Raw genomic sequence first — 20,677 nt, 5'->3', positions numbered from 1 at the left:
GGGGCAGTGTAGAGAGAGCTTTACTCTGTATCTAACCCCCTGTCCCTGGGAGTGTTCGATAGGGGACAGTGTAGAGTGAGCTTTACTCTGTATCTAATCCCCTGTCCCTGGGAGTGTTCGATAGGGGACAGTATAGAGTGAGCTTTACTCTGTATCTAATCCCCTGTCCCTGGGAGTGTTCGATGGGGGGACAGTATAGAGTGAGCTTTACTCTGTATCTAATCCCCTGTCCCTGGGAGTGTTCGATGGGGGGACAGTATAGAGTGAGCTTTACTCTGTATCTAATCCCCTGTCCCTGGGAGTGTTCGATGGGGGGACAGTGTAGAGTGAGCTTTACTCTGTATCTAATCCCCTGTCCCTGGGAGTGTTTGATGTGGGGGTACAGTGTAGATGGAGCCTTACTCTGTATCTAATCCCCTGTCCCTGGGAGTGTTCGATGGGGGGACAGTGTAGAGTGAGCTTTACTCTGTATCTAATCCCCTGTCCCTGGGAGCGTTTGATAGGGGACAGTATAGAGTGAGCTTTACTCTGTATCTATCCCCCTGTCCCTGGGAGTGTTCGATGGGGGGACAGTGTAGAGTGAGCTTTACTCTGTATCTAATCTCCTGTCCCTGGGAGTGTTCGATGGGGGGACAGTGTAGAGTGAGCTTTACTCTGTATCTATCCCCCTGTCCCTGGGAGTGTTTGATGTGGGGGTACAGTGTAGAGGGAGCCTTACTCTGTATCTAACCCAGTACTGACCCTGTCCCTGGGAGTGTTTGATGGGGGGGGGGGAGAAAGTGTACAGGAGCTTTCCTTTGTGTGTAACCCTATGCTGTGCCTGCCCAGGGAGCGTTTGATGGGGGACAGTGAACAGGAAGCCTTACCCTGTATCTAACTAAGTGTAGTCCCTATCTTGCGAGTGCTTGAATCCAAACGAACGAACATGTCTGATACAGACCTATGATTTCTTTGTCCGATACTAATAATAATATGATAACTTCTCAATGTGATATTTGAGCTTAACAGTGATTTAACAATACTGTTCACAACTCACCACAATGGTTGAAAGCTGTATAAAGGCGAAACCTCTGTTCAGTTGTGTTTGCTTATCTTTGATAAGCCGCACGTTAGAGGGTGACAAAACTGCATAGGGGGTCAACGCATTGAGGATTACATCTAGAGTAGTATGCGGGTTCAGGTTCCGCAGAATTACAGCTGTCAAGCAAATAACAAAGGACACTCCTCAGGTACTTCAATTAAAAATGTCTGACACCAACACCCACCAGTACTGTACCCCAGTGTTATACAGTGACAGGCCTGTCCCCACCAGTACTGTACCCCAGTGTTATACAGTGACAGACCTGTCCCCACCAGTACTGTACCCCAGTGTTATACAGTGACAGACCTGTCCCCACCAGTACTGTACCCCAGTGTTATACAGTGACAGACCTGTCCCCACCAGTACTGTACCCCAGTGTTATACAGTGACAGACCTGTCCCCACCAGTACTGTACCCCAGTGTTACACAGTGACAGACCTGTCCCCACCAGTACTGTACCCCAGTGTTATACAGTGACAGACCTGTCCCCACCAGTACTGTACCCCAGTGTTATACAGGGACAGACCTGTCCCCACCAGTACTGTACCCCAGTGTTATACAGTGACAGGCCTGTCCCCACCAGTACTGTACCCCAGTGTTATACAGTGACAGGCCTGTCCCCACCAGTACTGTACCCCAGTGTTATACAGTGACAGGCCTGTCCCCACCAGTACTGTACCCCAGTGTTATACAGGGACAGACCTGTCCCCACCAGTATTGTACCCCAGTGTTATACAGTGACAGGCCTGTCCCCACCAGTACTGTACCCCAGTGTTATACAGTGACAGACCTGTCCCCACCAGTACTGTACCCCAGTGTTATACAGTGACAGGCCTGTCCCCACCAGTATTGTACCCCAGTGTTATACAGTGACAGGCCTGTCCCCACCAGTACTGTACCCCAGTGTTATACAGTGACAGACCTGTCCCCACCAGTACTGTACCCCAGTGTTATACAGTGACAGGCCTGTCCCCACCAGTACTGTACTCCAGTGTTATACAGTGACAGACCTGTCCCCACCAGTACTGTACCCCAGTGTTATACAGTGACAGACCTGTCCCCACCAGTATTGTACCCCAGTGTTATACAGTGACAGGCCTGTCCCACCAGTACTGTACCCCAGTGTTATACAGTGACAGGCCTGTCCCCACCAGTACTGTACCCCAGTGTTATACAGTGACAGACCTGTCCCCACCAGTACTGTACCCCAGTGTTATACAGTGACAGGCCTGTCCCCACCAGTACTGTACCCCAGTGTTATACAGTGACAGACCTGTCCCCACCAGTATTGTACCCCAGTGTTATACAGGGACAGACCTGTCCCCACCAGTACTGTACCCCAGTGTTATACAGTGACAGACCTGTCCCCACCAGTACTGTACCCCAGTGTTATACAGTGACAGACCTGTCCCCACCAGTACTGTACCCCAGTGTTATACTGGGACAGACCTGTCCCCACCAGTACTGTACCCCAGTGTTATACAGGGACAGACCTGTCCCCACCAGTACTGTACCCCAGTGTTATACAGTGACAGACCTGTCCCCACCAGTACTGTACCCCAGTGTTATACAGGGACAGACCTGTCCCCACCAGTACTGTACCCCAGTGTTATACAGGGACAGACCTGTCCCCACCAGTACTGTACCCCAGTGTTATACAGTGACAGACCTGTCCCCACCAGTACTGTACCCCAGTGTTATACTGGGACAGACCTGTCCCCACCAGTACTGTACCCCAGTGTTATACAGGGACAGACCTGTCCCCACCAGTACTGTACCCCAGTGTTATACAGGGACAGACATGTCCCCACCAGTACTGTACCCCAGTGTTATACAGGGACAGACCTGTCCCCACCAGTACTGTACCCCAGTGTTATACAGGGACAGACCTGTCCCCACCAGTACTGTACCCCAGTGTTATACAGGGACAGACCTGTCCCCCACCAGTACAGTTCCCCAGTGTTATACAGTGACAGGCCTGTCCCCACCAGTACTGTACCCCAGTGTTATACACTGACCGACCTGTCCCCACCAGTACTGTACCCCAGTGTTGTACAGGGACAGACCTGTCCCCACCAGTACTGTACCCCAGTGTTATACAGTGACAGACCTGTCCCCACCAGTACTGTACCCCAGTGTTATACAGTGACAGACCTGTCCCCACCAGTACTGTACCCCAGTGTTATACAGTGACAGACCTGTCCCCACCAGTACTGTACCCCAGTGTTGTACAGGGACAGACCTGTCCCCACCAGTACTGTACCCCAGTGTTATACAGGGACAGACCTGTCCCCACCAGTACTGTACCCCAGTGTTATACAGGGACAGACCTGTCCCCACCAGTACTGTACCCCAGTGTTATACAGTGACAGACCTGTCCCCACCAGTACTGTACCCCAGTGTTATACAGTGACAGACCTGTCCCCACCAGTACTGTACCCCAGTGTTATACTGGGACAGATCTGTCCCCACCAGTACTGTACCCCAGTGTTATACAGTGACAGACCTGTCCCCACCAGTATTGTACCCCAGTGTTATACAGGGACAGACCTGTCCCCACCAGTACTGTACCCCAGTGTTATACAGGGACAGACCTGTCCCCACCAGTACTGTACCCCAGTGTTATACAGTGACAGACCTGTCCCCACCAGTACTGTACCCCAGTGTTATACAGGGACAGACCTGTCCCCACTAGTACTGTACCCCAGTGTTATACAGGGACAGACCTGTCCCCATCAGTACTGTACCCCGGTGTTACACAGTTACAGACCTGTCCCCACCAGTACTGTACCCCAGTGTTATACAGGGACAGACCTGTCCCCACCAGTACTGTACCCCAGTGTTATACAGGGACAGACCTGTCCCCACCAGTACTGTACCCCAGTGTTATACAGGGACAGACCTGTCCCCACCAGTACTGTACCCCAGTGTTATACAGGGACAGACCTGTCCCCACCAGTACTGTACCCCAGTGTTATACAGGGACAGACCTGTCCCCACCAGTACCTTACCCCAGTGTTATACAGTGACAGACCTGTCCCCACCAGTACTGTACCCCAGTGTTATACAGGGACAGACCTGTCCCCACCAGTACTGTACCCCAGTGTTATACAGTGACAGACCTGTCCCCACCAGTACTGTACCCCAGTGTTATACAGGGACAGACCTGTCCCCACCAGTACTGTACCCCAGTGTTATACAGGGACAGACCTGCCCCCACCAGTACTGTACCCCAGTGTTATACAGGGACAGACCTGTCCCCCACCAGTACTGTACCCCAGTGTTATACAGGGACAGACCTGCCCCCACCAGTACTGTACCCCAGTGTTATACAGTGACAGGCCTGTCCCCACCAGTACTGTACCCCAGTGTTATACAGTGACAGGCCTGTCCCCACCAGTACTGTACCCCAGTGTTATACAGTGACAGACCTGTCCCCACCAGTACTGTACCCCAGTGTTATACAGGGACAGACCTGTCCCCACCAGTACTGTACCCCAGTGTTATACAGTGACAGACCTGTCCCCCACCAGTACTGTACCCCAGTGTTATAGTGTGACAGGCCTGTCCCCACCACTACTGCACCCCAGTGTTATACAGTGACACACCCGTCCCCACCAGTACTGTACCCCAGTGTTATACAGTGACAGGCCTGTCCCCACCAGTACTGTACCCCAGTGTTATACAGTGACAGGCCTGTCCCCACCAGTACTGTACCCCAGTGTTATACAGTGACAGGCCTGTCCCCACCAGTACTGTACCCCAGTGTTATACAGGGACAGACCTGTCCCCACCAGTACTGTACCCCAGTGTTATACAATGACAGACCTGTCCCCACCAGTACTGTACCCCAGTGTTATACAGTGACAGACCTGTCCCCACCAGTACTGTACACCCCAGTGTTATACAGTGACAGACCTGTCCCCACCAGTACTGTACCCCAGTGTTATACAGGGACAGACCAGTCCCCACCAGTACTGTACCCCAGTGTTATACAGTGACAGACCTGTCCCCAACAGTACTGTACCCCAGTGTTACTCAGTGACAGACCTGTCCCCACCAGTACTGTATCCCAGTGTTATACAGGGACAGACCCGTCCCCACCAGTACTGTACCCCAGTGTTATACAGTGACAGACCTGTCCCCACCAGTACTGTACCCCAGTGTTACTCAGTGACAGACCTGTCCCCACCAGTACTGTACCCCAGTGTTATACAGTGACAGACCCATCCCCACCAGTACTGTACCCCAGTGTTATACAGTGACAGACCTGTCCCCACCAGTACTGTACCCCAGTGTTATACAGTGACAGACCTGTCCCGACCAGTACTGTACCACAGTGTTACACAGTGACAGACTCGGACAAACATGCAGATCCTCAGAGTATTCGCACACTTACTGTCATTGGCGTTCTCGTTGAACTGCTGGTTGTGTACTGGGTGCTGCTGGTGAAACTGAGGCGGTTGGAATGGCTGCGGAAACTTGAGCAGTGGCTGCGGCCCGTCAGGGAGGGGCAGCTGTAGATCCTTCCTGCCGGGCACCAGACGCACCTCCCCTTCTTCAGATTTGGGGGAGGGGGGGGGGAAAGAGAGAGAGAGAGAGACATGCACACACGTTAGTACAATTGACAGTCATCCTGAGCAATACAAGATGACAGCACTAAAGACTTTCAGAGAATAACAGTGTAGATGCTGCGTACCAGAAAGGGATGAAGGACCTCTGCTCTCTCTCTAACTCAAGGAGCAGGAACCCTGGCTGATTTCCCCTCCTCTCTCTCTCTAACCCAGGGATCACTGGACAGTGATCAAGAGCAGAAACCCTGGCTGATTCCCCCCCCCCCTCTCACTCTGACCCAGTGATTGGCTACTGGACCAGGATGAGCATTGTCTTCCTCCTGGGTACAAGAGCCGAGTGAATCTTCTCTGCCGGGTGGAAGACCTGGCTCTCACCTGACTTGGGAACACCGCACTTGAAGCATTTTTCTCTTCGTTTAAAATTCTGTACACCACACTGCAAGGCAAATGGGAGACAGTTTAAATGGAGGGTAACGATGACAGTGGGCCGCACTGTCCTTCATTACCATTTATGCAAAATACATTCCTTCTGCACATGCCTGTTCCCTCAGCGCTAACTCTGACAGCACCGGCTCCCTCGGCGCTGACCCTCCCACAGCACCCACTCCTTCAGCGCTGACCCTCCGACAGCGCCCGCTCCCTCAGCACTGACCCTCCCACAGCGCCCGCTTACCCAGTGTAGACCCTCCCAGTGCCCGCTCCCCCAGTGTAGACCCTCCCAGTGCCCGCTCCCCCAGTGTAGACCCTCCCACAGTGCCCGCTCCCCCAGTGTAGACCCTCCCACGGCGCCCGCTCCCCCAGTGTAGACCCTCCCACGGCGCCCGCTCCCCCAGTGTAGACCCTCCCACAGCACCCGCTCCTCCCGTGTAGACCCTCCCACGGCGCCCGCTCCCCCATTGTAGACCCTCCCACGGCGCCCGCTCCCCCAGTGTAGACCCTCCCACAGTGCCCGCTTCCCCAGTGTAGACCCTCCCACGGCGCCCGCTCCCCCAGTGTAGACCCTCCCACGGCGCCCACTCCCCCAGTGTAGACCCTCCCACGGCGCCCGCTCCCCCAGTGTAGACCATCCCACAGCACCCGCTCCTCCCGTGTAGACCCTCCCACAGCGCCCGCTCCCCCAGTGTAGACCATCCCACAGCACCCGCTCCCCCCGTGTAGACCCTCCCACAGCGCCCGCTCCTCCCGTGTAGACCCTCCCACAGCGCCCGCTCCCCCCAGTGTAGACCATCCCACAGCACCCGCTCCCCCCAGTGTAGACCCTCCCACAGCGCCCGCTCCTCCCGTGTAGACCCTCCCACAGCGCCCGCTCCTCCCGTGTAGACCCTCCCACAGCGCCCGCTTCCCCAGTGTAGACCCTCCCACAGCGCCCGCTCCCCCAGTGTAGACCCTCCCACAGTGCCCCCTCCCCCAGTGTAGACCCTCTCACTGCGCCCCCTCCCCCAGTGTAGACCCTTCCACTGCGCACGCGCCCCCGTGTAGACCCTCCCACAGTGCCCGCTCCCCCAGTGTAGACCCACTCACAGCGCCCGCTTCCCCATTGTAGATCCTCCCACAGTGCCCCATCCCCCAGTGTAGACCCTCCCACAGTGCACCCTCCCCAGTGTAGACCCTCCCACAGTGCCCCCTCCCCAGTGTAGACCCTCCCACAGTGCCCCATCCCCCAGTGTAGACCCTCCCACTGCGCCCCCTCCCCAGTGTAGACCCTCCCACAGTGCCCCGTCCCCAGTGTAGACCCTTCCACAGTGCCCCCTCCCCCAGTGTAGACCCTCCCACAGCGCCCCCTCCGCCAGTGTAGACCCCCCCACAGCGCCCCCTCCCCCAGTGTAGACCCTCCCACAGTGCCCCCTCCCCAGTGTAGACACTCCCAGGACGCCCCCTCCACCAGTGTAGACCCTCCCACTGCGCCCCCTCCCCAGTGTAGACCCTCGCACAGTGCCCCCTCCCCAGTGTAGACCCTCCCACAGCGCCCCCTCCCCCAGTGTAGACACTCCCACAGCGCCCCATACCCCAGTGTAGACCCTCCCACAGCGCCCGCTCCCCCATTGTTGACCCCCCCACAGCGCCCCCTCCCCCAGTGTAGACAATCCCACAGTGCCCCCTCCCCCAGTATAGACCCTCCCACAGTGCCCCCTCCCCAGTGTAGACCCTCCCACAGCGCCCCCTCCCCCAGTGTAGACCCTCCCACAGCACACCCTCCCCCAGTGTAGACCCTCCCACAGCGCCCCCTCCCCCAGTGTAGACCCTCCCACAGTGCCCGCTCCCCCAGTGTAGATCCTCCCACAGCGCCCACTCCCCCATTGTAGACCCTCCCACAGCGCCCGCTCCCCCAGTGTAGATCCTCCCACTGCGCCCCCTCCCCCAGTGTAGACCCTCCCACAGCGCCCGCTCCCCCAGTGTAGACCCTCCCACAGCGCCCCCTCCCCCAGTGTAGACCCTCCCACAGCGCCCACTCCCCCATTGTAGACCCTCCCACAGCGCCCGCTCCCCAGTGTAGATCCTCCCACAGCGCCCGCTCCCCCAGTGTAGATCCTCCCACTGCGCCCCCTCCCCCAGTGTAGACCCTCCCACAGTGCCCGCTCCCCCAGTGTAGACCCTCCCACAGCGCCCGCTCCCCCAGTGTAGACCCTCCCACAGCGCCCTCTCCCCTAGTGTAGACCCTCCCACAGTGCCCGCTCCCCCAGTATAGACCCTCCCACAGCGTCCCTCCCTCAGTGTAGACCCTCCCACAGTGCCCCCTCCCCAGTGTAGACCCTCCCAAAACCCCCCCACTCCCCCAGTGTAGAAGCTCCCACAGTGCCCCCTCCCCCAGTGTAGACCCTCCCACAGTGCCCGCTCCCGCAGTGTAGACCCTCCCACAGCACCCGCTTCCCCCAGTGTAGATCCTCCCACAGTGCCCCCTCCCCCGGTGTAGACCCTCCCACAGTGCCCCCTCCCCAGTGTAGACCCTCCCACAGTGCCCCCTCCCCAGTGTAGATCCTCCCACAGTGCCCGCTCCCCCAGTGTAGATCGTCCCACAGTGCCCCCTCCCCAGTGTAGACCCTCCCACAGTGCCCGCTCCCCCAGTGTAGACCGTCCCACAGTGCCCCCTCCCCCAGTGTAGACCCTCCCACAGCGCCCCCTCCCCCAGTGTAGACCCTCCCACAGCGCCCCCTCCCCCAGTGTAGACCCTCCCACAGCGCCCCCTCCCCCAGTGTACACCCTCCCCACAGCACCCACTCCCCCAGTGTAGACCCTCCCACTGTGCCCCCTCCCCATTGTAGACCCTCCCACAGCGCCCCCTCCCCCAGTGTAGACCCTCCCACAGCACCCCCTCCCCCAGTGTAGACCCTCCCACAGCGCCCCCTCCCTCAGTGTAGACCCTCCCACAGTGCCCCCTCCCCCAGTGTAGACCCTCCCACAGTGCCCGCTCCCCCAGTGTAGACGCTCCCACAGTGCCCGCTCCCCCAGTGTAGACCCTCCCACAGTGCCCCCTCCCCCAGTGTTGACCCTCCCACAGTGCCCGCTCCCCCAGTGTAGACCCTCCCACAGTGCCCCCTCCCCCAGTGTAGACCCTCCCACAGTGCCCGCTCCCCCAGTGTAGATCCTCCCACAGCGCCCCCTCCCCCATTGTAGATCCTCCCACAGCGCCCCCTCCCCCATTGTAGATCCTCCCACAGCGCCCCCCGCCCCAGTGTAGACCCTCCCACAGTGCCCCCTCCCCCATTGTAGATCCTCCCACAGCGCCCGCTCCCCCAGTGTAGACCCTCCCACAGTGCCCGCTCCCGTAGTGTAGACCCTCCCACAGTGCCCGCTCCCCCATTGCAGACCCTCCCACAGCGCGACCCTTCCACAGTGTAGACCCTCCCACAGCACCCGCTCCCCCAGTGTAGACCCTCCCACAGCGCCCCCTCCCCCAGTGTAGACCCTCCCACAGCCCCCGTTCCCTCGGCGCTGACGAGATCCAAACGCAGCAGGCTCCTACCTTGTTGCAGAGCCAATCCTCGTTGGCCTTGGGTTTGGGGTCGCTGTAGTACATGGAGACTTGCTGACCGAGAATAACGAGGGAATGCTGCAAGAAACACAAGGTGTGACAAAATGAGTTCCTCCTTTGGGACACAGGCTCCCAACCTCATGCCTCATTGTGAAAAACACCCTTCTGCATGGAGAGGAACGAACAACAACAATAATAAAAAAAAAACGACACAGAGAAGGTGACAGATTGGAGAACAAAACGGAACAAAACTGGAAAATAAAACAGCTGCAACCTTTCGACTGTGGAAGTAAGGGACCCGGCCCTGAGCCGACCAAAATCTCACCACCTTCGACCGTAGCAACACAGTAGCATCGTAACACCTTGCTCAGTGTGGAAGAGGGAATGGGAGGAAGGACCCTGCCTCCTCTGAGAGGCAACTACCTTTTCTGCTGGAAACCGAGAGAGAGAAAGAGAGAGAGAGAGAGAGAAAGAAAGAGAGAAAGAGAGAGAGACAGACACAACGGCAGTGGCCCGCTTCATTGGGAACCCGGACACAAGCACACACACTGCAGCCACTCGCAAACACAACCTCCTCCACGATGCCGCCGACAACTCCGGCACAACCAGGGGACACAGATCCAACCACCCTGAAACTGACCGTCCTCCCCCACCTGGAGGACTCAAGCCAACACCGACGACGTACAAGAATGAGTCTGAGCGGGGATCTGGGGCACTGTGGGCATTTGAGGCGGAGGGGTGGGTTACACCCAGATGCCAACGGGAAAGAGAAGGGCAGGAACCGAGCCCTCCTCCCACCCCCCCCTCCCCAGGTCAGAAGCTGCAGACGTTCAGGGAAGGCGAGGACGGACTCGGGGTTTGGGGGTGGGGGTGGTTACTGTTCAGCCCTTTCCCCCACCTGGGTCCCTCCACCCTGCTCCTGCCCACAACGGCTACGTGTACCATGGTCACGTTCTCGGAGTACGGGTGTGGGGGAGCAGCGGGATCTCTGGTACACGCTCACGGGGCGATGTGCCCCACTCGCCGCTCAGCTCAACCCCGTCAAAGCAGCTTCCAACCCCGAGATCCAGCCATGAGTGCAGGAGAGTAGAGAGAAACAGAGAGAAATAGAGAGAGAGAGAGAGAGAGAGAGAGAGAGAGAGAGAGAGAGAGAGAGAAAGAGAACAGAGGAGGGAGGAGCAAATATCAGACTGGTACCACGCTCTCTTTTAGCGCACAGGATCCCATTCACGGGGCAACGGGTCACCGGAGGGCCGGTGCAGAACCGATCACTGGCCACACCAGGCCACAAACAAGGTGCTGTCTGGGTACAGTCGCAGCAGGATCACTCTGGCCTCCTCGTCCTCGCTGCGCCCAGCCCGAGGCTGATCCCAGGCCGGCATTTGCCCAACAGGCTATTCGACCACAGGGGGGGGGATGGTCAGAGGTGAGCTTTGTGGCCGCCACACCGCATTTGTGTGTCTTTTCTTGGCGGGAGACATAGCTGCAGGACGGTCAGAATGACCGGGAGTGCCGAAACCAACTTAACAGCAGCGACACCCACTCCCAGTATTGGAGCTGCACAGTTCTCCCCTGATACTACGCCTGGGAGGCTTCGAGCTGGAGTCAGGGAGGTGGAGGTAATCGTGCTGCGTCTGCAGCCCTTTCAACACCGCTTTCGAGAAAAACTTGCCTCTCAGCAACTGAAGCACTCCTCCCCACAAGATCACAACGACCAAGAAGCAGAGAATGAAAAAGCAACAGTACCACTCATCAAGACTCCTGCGCCCACTTGGGGTGTTAGCAAATGGCCACTCACTGGGTCTGCAATCAGTTCAGTTCATGCACACAGGACACCAGAAACCCGGGAGGGAGTTACAGACTGGGATCTAATCGAGGGGTTCAGGGTGGTTTATATACAGAATAACAGATACCCCGGGAGGGAGTTACAGACTGGAATCGAATCGAGGGGTTCGGGGTGGGGTTTATATACAGAATAACAGATACCCCGGGAGGGAGTTACAGACTGGAATCTAATCGAGGGGTTCGGGGTGGGGTTTATATACAGAATAACAGATACCCCGGGAGGGAGTTACAGACTGGAATCTAATCGAGAGGTTCGGGGTGAGGTTTATATACAGAATAACAGATACCCCGGGAGGGAGTTACAGACTGGAATCTAATCGAGAGGTTCGGGGTGAGGTTAAAAACAGAATAACAGATACCCCGGGAGGGAGTTACAGACTGGAATCTAATCGAGGGGTTCGGGGTGGTTTATATATAGAATAACAGATACCCCGGGAGGGAGTTACAGACTGGAATCTAATCGAGGGGTTCGGGGTGGTTTATATATATAGAATAACAGATACCCCGGGAGGGAGTTACAGACTGGAATCTAATCGAGGGGTTCGGGGGGGGGGGTTGTTTATATACAGAATAACAGATAATCCGGGAGGGAGTTACAGATTGGAATCTAATCGAGGGGTTCGGGGGGGGGGGGGGGGTGTTTATATACAGAATAACAGATACCCCGGGAGGGAGTTACAGATTGGAATCTAATCGAGGGGTTCGGGGTGGTTTATATATAGAATAACAGATACCCTGGGAGGGAGTTACAGACTGGAATCTAATCGAGGGGTTCGGGGGGGGGGGGGTGTTTATATACAGAATAACAGATACTCCGGGAGGGAGTTACAGACTGGAATCTAATCGAGGGGTTCGGGGGGGGGGGTGTTTATATACAGAATAACAGATACCCCAGGAGGGAGTTACAGATTGGAATCTAATCGAGGGGGTCGGGGTGGTTTATATATAGAATAACAGATACCCCAGGAGGGAGTTACAGACTGGAATCTAATCGAGGGGTTCGGGGGTGGTTTATATATATAGAATAACAGATACCCCGGGAGGGAGTTACAGACTGGAATCTAATCGAGGGGTTCGGGGGGGTGTTTATATACAGAATAACAGATACCCCGGGAGGGAGTTACAGATTGGAATCTAATCGAGGGGTTCGGGGTGGTTTATATACAGAATAACAGATACTCCGGGAGGGAGTTACAGACTGGAATCTAATCGAGGGGTCGGGGTGGTTTATATACAGAATAACAGATACCCCGGGAAGGAGTTACAGACTGGAATCTAATCGAGGGGTTCGGGGTGGTTTATATACAGAATAACAGCTCCCCGGGAGGGAGTTACAGACTGGGATCTAATCGAGGGGTTCGGGGTGGTTTAAAAACAGAATAACAGATACCCCAGGAGGGAGTTACAGACTGGGATCTAATCGAGGGGTTCGGGGCGGTTTAAAAACAGAATAACAGATACCCTGGGAGGGAGTTACAGACTGGAATCTAATCGAGGGATTCGGGGGGGTTTATATACAGACTAACAGATACCCCGGGAAGGAGTTACAGACTGGAATCTAATCGAGGGGTTCGGATGGTTTATATACAGACTAACAGATACCCCGGGAAGGAGTTACAGACTGGAATCTAATCGAGGGGTTCGGGGTGGTTTATATACAGAATAACAGCTCCCCGGGAGGGAGTTACAGACTGGGATCTAATCGAGGGGTTCGCGATAGTTTATATACAGAATAACAGCTCCCCGGGAGGGAGTTACAGACTGGGATCTTATCGAGGGGTTCGGGGGGGGTTTATATACAGACTAACAGATACCCCGGGAGGGAGTTACAGACTGGAATCTAATCGAGGGGTTCGGGATGGTTTATATACAGAATAACAGATACCCCGGGAGGGAGTTACAGACTGGGATCTAATCGAGGGGTTCGGGGTGGTTTATATACAGACTAACAGATACCCCGGGAGGGAGTTACAGACTGGAATCTAATCGAGGGGTTCGGGATGGTTTATATACAGAATAACAGATACCCCGGGAGGGAGTTACAGACTGGGATCTAATCGAGGGGTTCGCGATAGTTTATATACAGAATAACAGCTCCCCGGGAGGGAGTTACAGACTGGGATCTAATCGAGGGGTTCGGGGTGGTTTATACATGGAATACATCAAGCCTGGAGTGACTGGAATATTAATAACAGAATTATCCTGATTCCAGATTGAAGTATTAACCAACTGGAAGAAGCTTTCCGAGTGAGTGGGCATTTCCAGCAACCCAACAACACCATTCCACAATGCCTTGCTGATCAAATCTTACCACGCGGCTCGAAATGGCACAGGGCAGAGATAGATCACTAACAGCAGCAGCATTCTCACTAATACCACTTCATCACTCTCAGCATGAAACCAGGGAGCTCAAAGGGCCTCTCACAAACAACAGCAACGGACATTACCCAGAAGGTCCCTCACCTTACATTCACTTACTACATCAAATTCCCTCCAAAGGAGCTGAAACTATAGGTAGATGAGAGATCCCAGACTGGTCAGGCAGCAGCAGCAGCATGTTCCCTCACAGGAGTCACTGCAGCAGCCTCTGGGACACTAATAAAGAGCCCTGGCTGATTTTGCTTCTCTCTCACCCAGGGATCACTGGACAGTGATCAGGAGCAGGAACCCTGGCTGATTTCCCCTCTCTCTCTCTCTCTAACCCAGGGATCACTGGGACAGTGATCGGGAGCAGGAACCCTGGCTGATTTCCCCCTCTATCTCTCTAACCCAGGGACAGTGATCGGGAGCAGGAACCCTGGCTGATTTCCCCTCTCTCTCTCTCTAACCCAGGGACAGTGATCAGGAGCAGGAACCCTGGCTGATTTCCCCTCTCTCTCTCTCTCTCTCTCTCTCTCTCTAACCCAGGGACAGTGATCGGGAGCAGGAACCCTGGCTGATTTCCCCCCTCTCTCTCTCTAACCCAGGGATAGTGATCAGGAGCAGGAACCCTGGCTGATTTCCCCTTCTCTCTCTCTCTCTCTAACCCAGGGACAGTGATCAGGAGCAGGAACCCTGGCTGAATTCCCCTCTCTCTCTCTAAAACCCAGGGATCACTGGGCAGTGATCAGGAGCAGGAACCCTGGCTGATTTCCCCCCTCTCTCTCTCTCTAACCCAGGGACAGTGATCAGGAGCAGGAACCCTGGCTGATTTCCCCTTCTCTCTCTCTCTCTCTAACCCAGGGACAGTGATCAGGAGCAGGAACCCTGGCTGAATTCCCCTCTCTCTCTCTAAAACCCAGGGATCACTGGGCAGTGATCAGGAGCAGGAACCCTGGCTGAATTCCCCTCTCTCTCTCTAAAACCCAGGGATCACTGGACAGTGATCAGGAGCAGGAACCCTGGCTGATTTCACCTCTCTCTCTAACCCAGGGACAGTGATCAGGAGCAGGATCCCTGGCTGATTCCCCCCCCCCCCTCTCTCTCTCTAACCCAGGGACAGTGATCAGGAGCAGGAACCCTGGCTGATTTCCCCCCTCTCCCTCTCTCTCTAACCCAGGGATCACTGGACAGTGATCAGGAGCAGGAACCCTGGCTGATTTCCCCCCCCCTCTCTCTCTCTCTAACCCAGGGACAGTGATCAGGAGCAGGAACCCTGGCTGATTTCCCCCCCCCCCCCCCCTCTCTCTCTCTAACCCAGGGACAGTGATCAGGAGCAGGATCCCTGGCTGAATTCGCCGCTGATATCTTGAAGGATCTTGGGTGATGCTTGTTCTGCAGAGAAGTCCAAAGCCCCAGAAGGACAGCTCAGTGGAATCACGCTGAGGGAGTCTTACCCTCACCTGGAAAACTGCTGCTGTGACACTGGCAGCCCCTTTGATTCCTGGTCCACAACACTGACCAACTCTCAGCTCCTTCATGGAGGGCCTGTCCCTCCGTACCTGCCTCAGAGTGCTCAGTCTGAGCCCATCAAGACACTTCCACGCAGAAGAAACCAAACTCCACCTCAACAGCAGATCACTGCCGGATTAGCGGCCCGCATCCAACATCACTGAATACGGGGTGTGGCCTTCACTCGCACCACACAGGCACCCGGTTCCATTGCCCAGGACCAGTCTGTCAAGGCAACACAGCCAGATGCAACCCTACCCCATCCCCGCCTCCAACCAAAACCTTTCCCCCACCACCACCCCAGCCCAGACGTCGCATTTCCCAACCCCTCCAGGAAATGAGAGCTGCATCGAACTGGGTGGGTTGCAAATGAAACGCGCTGCACTCTGCCGATAACACTTGCTCAATGCTGTGTTGCCATGACATAGGTGACACCTCCCTGCGGCACTGGAGGCGGGAGGGGAGGGGTGGGGGCAAGAGAAAGGCCAGGCCCGTCAGCAAACAGCATCATGACACCGGTTAGACCTCCTCGCTAACCCTTTTTCACAGACACCCTCTGGACTTGGCTCCAGCGACACAGTCTCATTTCTCCGCGCCCGGCACTCCCTCACACACATGCACGCACACACACTCAGTGAAAGTCCATCGGAGGTGAGGTTGGGGTGGGGGAGATATGGGAGATCTACGCCAGACGGCCACCCCGTCCCGACCTCCTCCTCCTCAGAGGCCCATGGCGCCCTCGTCGAGCCATGCCAAGAGGTTACGCGAGGTCGATGGGGGATGCCTCCTTCGCATCCCACCCCCCCCCCCCCACCACCTCTCTCCAACCCCAAGCCCAATTCCTGAAAACCCAACAATTCACACGAGGAGGAGCTGGAGGGGTAAGGGCTGGTGAGTCAGGCAAACACCCACTGCCATCCTGAATGGAATCGTGGGTGTCCCGCCGGGTACCCAGACACACACTTGGCACTCAAGAAAGGACAGCGACAGAGCCGGGTGTCAGGGGTGGTGGGTGGGGAGCTGCCAGAACCAGGTGAATTCCAAACAGTGCGTTCTTTTCATTACTTTCTTTCTCCATGTAAAAAAAAAGTCAAGACATAAAACAGAATCAAGCCTGCGCCAACGTGACCCACACTTTAAACTTCATTTGATTTCTCTTTTTTTTAAAAAAAGCATGATATTTTCATCAGAAAATATACAGTTCCACCTGTGTTTCTTCTGTTGGCAAATTATAATTCACTCAACATCTTTAAAGACACGGATGCCTGATTGACACGACCCTCCAGCACAGGGGGAGATGGGGGAGTGGGGGGGGGGGGGGGGGGGGATGCAGCGCACTGATGCAATGCTTTGCAGATTCCCCTGGCAGAGGGTATCAAGGGTGGGGGGTGGTGGGTGTATGCGAGTGCGAGGCTAGGGTTTGAAAACAACGAGCCGCCCGACAACTCAGGAACACCAGGGTAAGGTCGCAGCTGACGGGGCCTGTCAGTACTCCCACTGCGCTTAACCCCCTCCCCCTCCACAAACCTACCATCTCACTTCCAGAGATGGGCCAATCTAAACTCTCGGTCCCACACCCACCCCAAGCCTCACTTGCTCCTTAGCCTGCGCTGCACCCCAGTGGAGGTTTAGGTGGGAGGTGAAGGTTGGGGGGGCGGGGGGGGAACAAAGAGGTTGGTTTCTGCGCTCCATGCCCCCCCCACCCCGTCTCTGGGAGGAAGTGACTTGCCCCACCACCTCGGCTGTGAGACTCCGTGGACACTGAGATGAAGATCTGGCCAGAGGACTGGTACTCAACGTAGGCGAGGGGAAAGGGTGTTGCTGGCTCTGGAAAAGCAAACCAGAAGCCATAGTTTAGGATAGTGGCCAGATGTATGTCTGGGGCAGCGCTTGGTGGTGGGGTAAGGGGAGACATACAGCTTTGCTGGGTGTTGGGGGTGTGGGGCGGGGGAGGGACTGGATTTGCAGGAGTCTCAGAGAGCATGGGAGTGGGGCCGGGGGGAGGGGGGGGGAGAGAATGAGATAAGGAGGGGGTAAGAAGACGAGTCGAGGTGGGTGGGGAGAGGGAGTGGACTGGGGTGGAGAGAGGGAATGGAGCAGAGAAGGGAGAGAACGGGGACGGGAGGTGGAGAGAGTGAGTGGACGGGAGGATGAGGAGAGAGAGAGAACGCGTGGACAGGGGAGGAGAGAGGGAGCGGACAGCAGGTGGAGGAGGAATGGAGCAAGGGGGACGGGATGGGAGCCTGAGAGAGATGGAAAGAGTGGGGGAAGAGAGGGGACGTGAGTAGGGAAGGGAGGACTGAGGGGTAGGGGAGGGTGTGGCTGAGGTGGGGGGGGGGGGGGAGAGAGAGAGAGAGAGAAGGCAAAAGGAGTGGGAGACGAGCGATTCAGAGTGGTGGGTGAAGGGGGGGTAATGGAGGGACAAGTGAGGGAGAAAGAGAAAAAAGGGAAAAACAAGAAAGGGGGAGAGAGAGAGAGAGAGAGAGAGAGATATGCAAGGAGGAGAGATGAGGGAGACAGGAGGTGGTTTTACAGTTGAACAGGCAGGCAGGGTATTAAGTGTACTGCCCCAATGCTGCAGCGGGCTGGTGCGACCGTGTGAACCAGGCATTGGGGTGTCCCAATTAACAGAGACTGTACTTGTGTGTGTGTCTGTGTGTTCAAATGCAGCAGAGCAACCTGATTGGCTTCCATCCATCTGGTAGCGTCCTGCAAGTGATTAAACTCCACGAAGGCGAAACCACGGCTCTGACCTGGAGACAGCATTCAAATACAGACGGAGTGTGTTAGTTCATCACAACAAAGGAGCCTTTCCTCGGCAGGCCTCAGAAACCCTGTTTGCACGGGCAAGTCTGATGTAGGGACGGGAAAGGGGGTGGGGGAGGTGAATGTAATGATACCGGCTGGTACCAGGGCAGCCTGGCCCCCGAGGACGGGTGCATGAACGACTCCAGAGCTGGGGGAGAGACCCTCCCTGACAGCCAGGCGCCATCTGAGAGCAGGGAGGGGAGCCAGCCCTCGTGGCGGGGATCCCCTCATTCCCTCGGACAGCCACCTGAAAACAAACACGGGATTCCCTGCTCGGTCCCAGCAGAGACTGCTCTGTACCACTCCCTGGCAAACCACCATGAAGTAAAAAAAGAAATCAAGCCTCCTTCCTCAGTGGGACAACTACAGCACAGCACACAATGCAGAAAAAAAAAAGGCCACTTCACCTCAAAGAGCTGGATATATCGCGCACAACAGGAAGGTCAGTTTAGATCGTGCATCTCTGCGCAACGACAACCCACCCCGCTCTTTGACTGGTGACCTCAGTTCTAGAGGCACAGGCCCTGGGGGGCCTTACTTACAGGCCAGATTCGGACCTGACCTCTGAAAACAGCAAGTGGCAAGATAGTGGATTCAGTTTCACCTTACCAGCCACTCCTTTGGTGCAATTTACACGGTACCCAGCTCCACCAACCCTCTCAACAACAAACGTTTCCAATCTACACTGGCCGAAACAAACATGCGGGGCTTACTTAACTGGACAGTAATCCAGGGTGTGGGAGGTTATATCACTGGACAGTAATCCAGGGTGTGGGTGTTATATCACTGGGCCGTAATCCAGGGTGTGGGAGGTTATATCACTGGACAGTAATCCAGGGTGTGGGTGTTATATCATTGGACAGTAATCCAGGGTGTGGGTGTTATATCACTGGGCCGTAATCCAGGGTGTGGGAGGTTATATCACTGGACAGTAATCCAGGGTGTGGGTGTTATATCACTGGACAGTAATCCAGGGTGTGGGTGTTATATCACTGGGCAGTAATCCAGGGTGTGGGAGGTTATATCACTGGGCAGTAATCCAGGGTGTGGGTGTTATATCACTGGACAGTAATCCAGGGTGTGGGTGTTATATCACTGGACAGTAATCCAGGGTGTGGGTGTTATATTACTGGACAGTAATCCAGGGTGTGGGAGGTTATATCATTGGACAGTAATCCAGGGTGTGGGTGTTATATCACTGGACAGTAATCCAGGGTGTGGGAGGTTATATCATTGGACAGTAATCCAGGGTGTGGGAGGTTATATTACTGGACAGTTATCCAGGGTGTGGGAGGTTATATCACTGGACAGTAATCCAGGGTGTGGGAGGTTATATCACTGGACCGTAATCCAGGGTGTGGGTGTTATATCACTAGACAGTAATCCAGAGTGTGGGTGTTATATCACTGGACAGTAATCCAGAGTGTGGGTGTTATATCACTGGACAGTAATCCAGAGTGTGGGTGTTATATCACTGGACAGTAATCCAGGGTGTGGGTGTTATATCACTGGACAGTAATCCAGGGTGTGGGTGTTATATCACTGGACAGTAATCCAGGGTGTGGGAGGTTATATCACTGGACAGTAATCCAGAGTGTGGGTGTTATATCACTAGACAGTAATCCAGGGTGTGGGTGTTCTATCACTGGACAGTAATCCAGAGTGTGGGTGTTATATCACTGGACAGTAATCCAGGGGGTGGGTGTTATATCACTGGACAGTAATCCAGAGTGTGGGTGTTATATCACTGGACAGTAATCCAGGGTGTGGGTGTTATATCACTGGACAGTAATCCAGGATGTGGGAGGTTATATCACTGGACAGTAATCCAGGGTGTGGGAGGTTATATCACTGGACAGTAATCCAGAGTGTGGGTGTTATATCACTGGACAGTAATCCAGGGTGTGGGTGTTATATCACTGGACAGTAATCCAGGGTGTGGGTGTTATATCACTGGACAGTAATCCAGGGTGTGGGAGGTTATATCATTGGACAGTAATCCAGGGTGTGGGAGGTTATATTACTGGACAGTTATCCAGAGTGTGGGAGGTTATATTACTGGACAGTAATCCAGGGTGTGGGAGGTTATATCACCGGACAGTAATCCAGGGTGTGGGAGGTTATATCACTGGACAGTAATCCAGAGTGTGGGTGTTATATCACTGGACAGTAATCCAGGGTGTGGGAGGTTATATCACTGGACAGTAATCCAGAGTGTGGGTGTTATATCACTGGACAGTAATCCAGAGTGTGGGTGTTATATCACTGGACAGTAATCCAGGGTGTGGGTGTTATATCACTGGACAGTAATCCAGGGTGTGGGAGGTTATATCACTGGACAGTAATCCAAGGTATGGGAAGTTATATCACTGGACAGTAATCCAGGGTGTGGGAGGTTATATCACTGGACAGTAATCCAGGGTGTGGGAGGTTATATCACTGGACAGTAATCCAAGGTATGGGAGGTTATATCACTGGACAGTAATCCAGGGTGTGGGAGGTTATATCACTGGACAGTAATCCAAGGTA

The 20,677-nt window shown here is 55.3% G+C and overlaps 1 protein-coding gene across 1 annotated transcript in view; it reads right to left on the bottom strand.

Annotated features, from left to right (window-relative positions):
- The window catches only part of LOC122547479 (RNA-binding protein 10-like), a 46,355-nt gene that overhangs the window by 15,741 nt on the left and 9,937 nt on the right, over positions 1-20,677 (bottom strand). The window contains exons 4-8 of the mRNA XM_087985229.1: positions 18,020-18,093; positions 9,617-9,703; positions 6,031-6,091; positions 5,481-5,639; positions 1,037-1,197 (exon numbers count right to left, since the gene is read on the bottom strand). Of these exons, the coding sequence (XP_087841355.1) occupies positions 1,037-1,197; positions 5,481-5,639; positions 6,031-6,091; positions 9,617-9,703; positions 18,020-18,093 (542 nt within the window). The remainder of the gene's footprint in view (positions 1-1,036; positions 1,198-5,480; positions 5,640-6,030; positions 6,092-9,616; positions 9,704-18,019; positions 18,094-20,677) is intronic.

The sequence above is a fragment of the Chiloscyllium plagiosum genome, unplaced genomic scaffold (genome assembly GCF_037043375.1).
Source record: "Chiloscyllium plagiosum isolate Xiang-an unplaced genomic scaffold, Cpla_swu_hap1 HiC_scaffold_51, whole genome shotgun sequence".
NCBI lineage: Eukaryota > Metazoa > Chordata > Chondrichthyes > Orectolobiformes > Hemiscylliidae > Chiloscyllium > Chiloscyllium plagiosum.
This window is presented reverse-complemented; position numbering and strand designations above follow the sequence as displayed.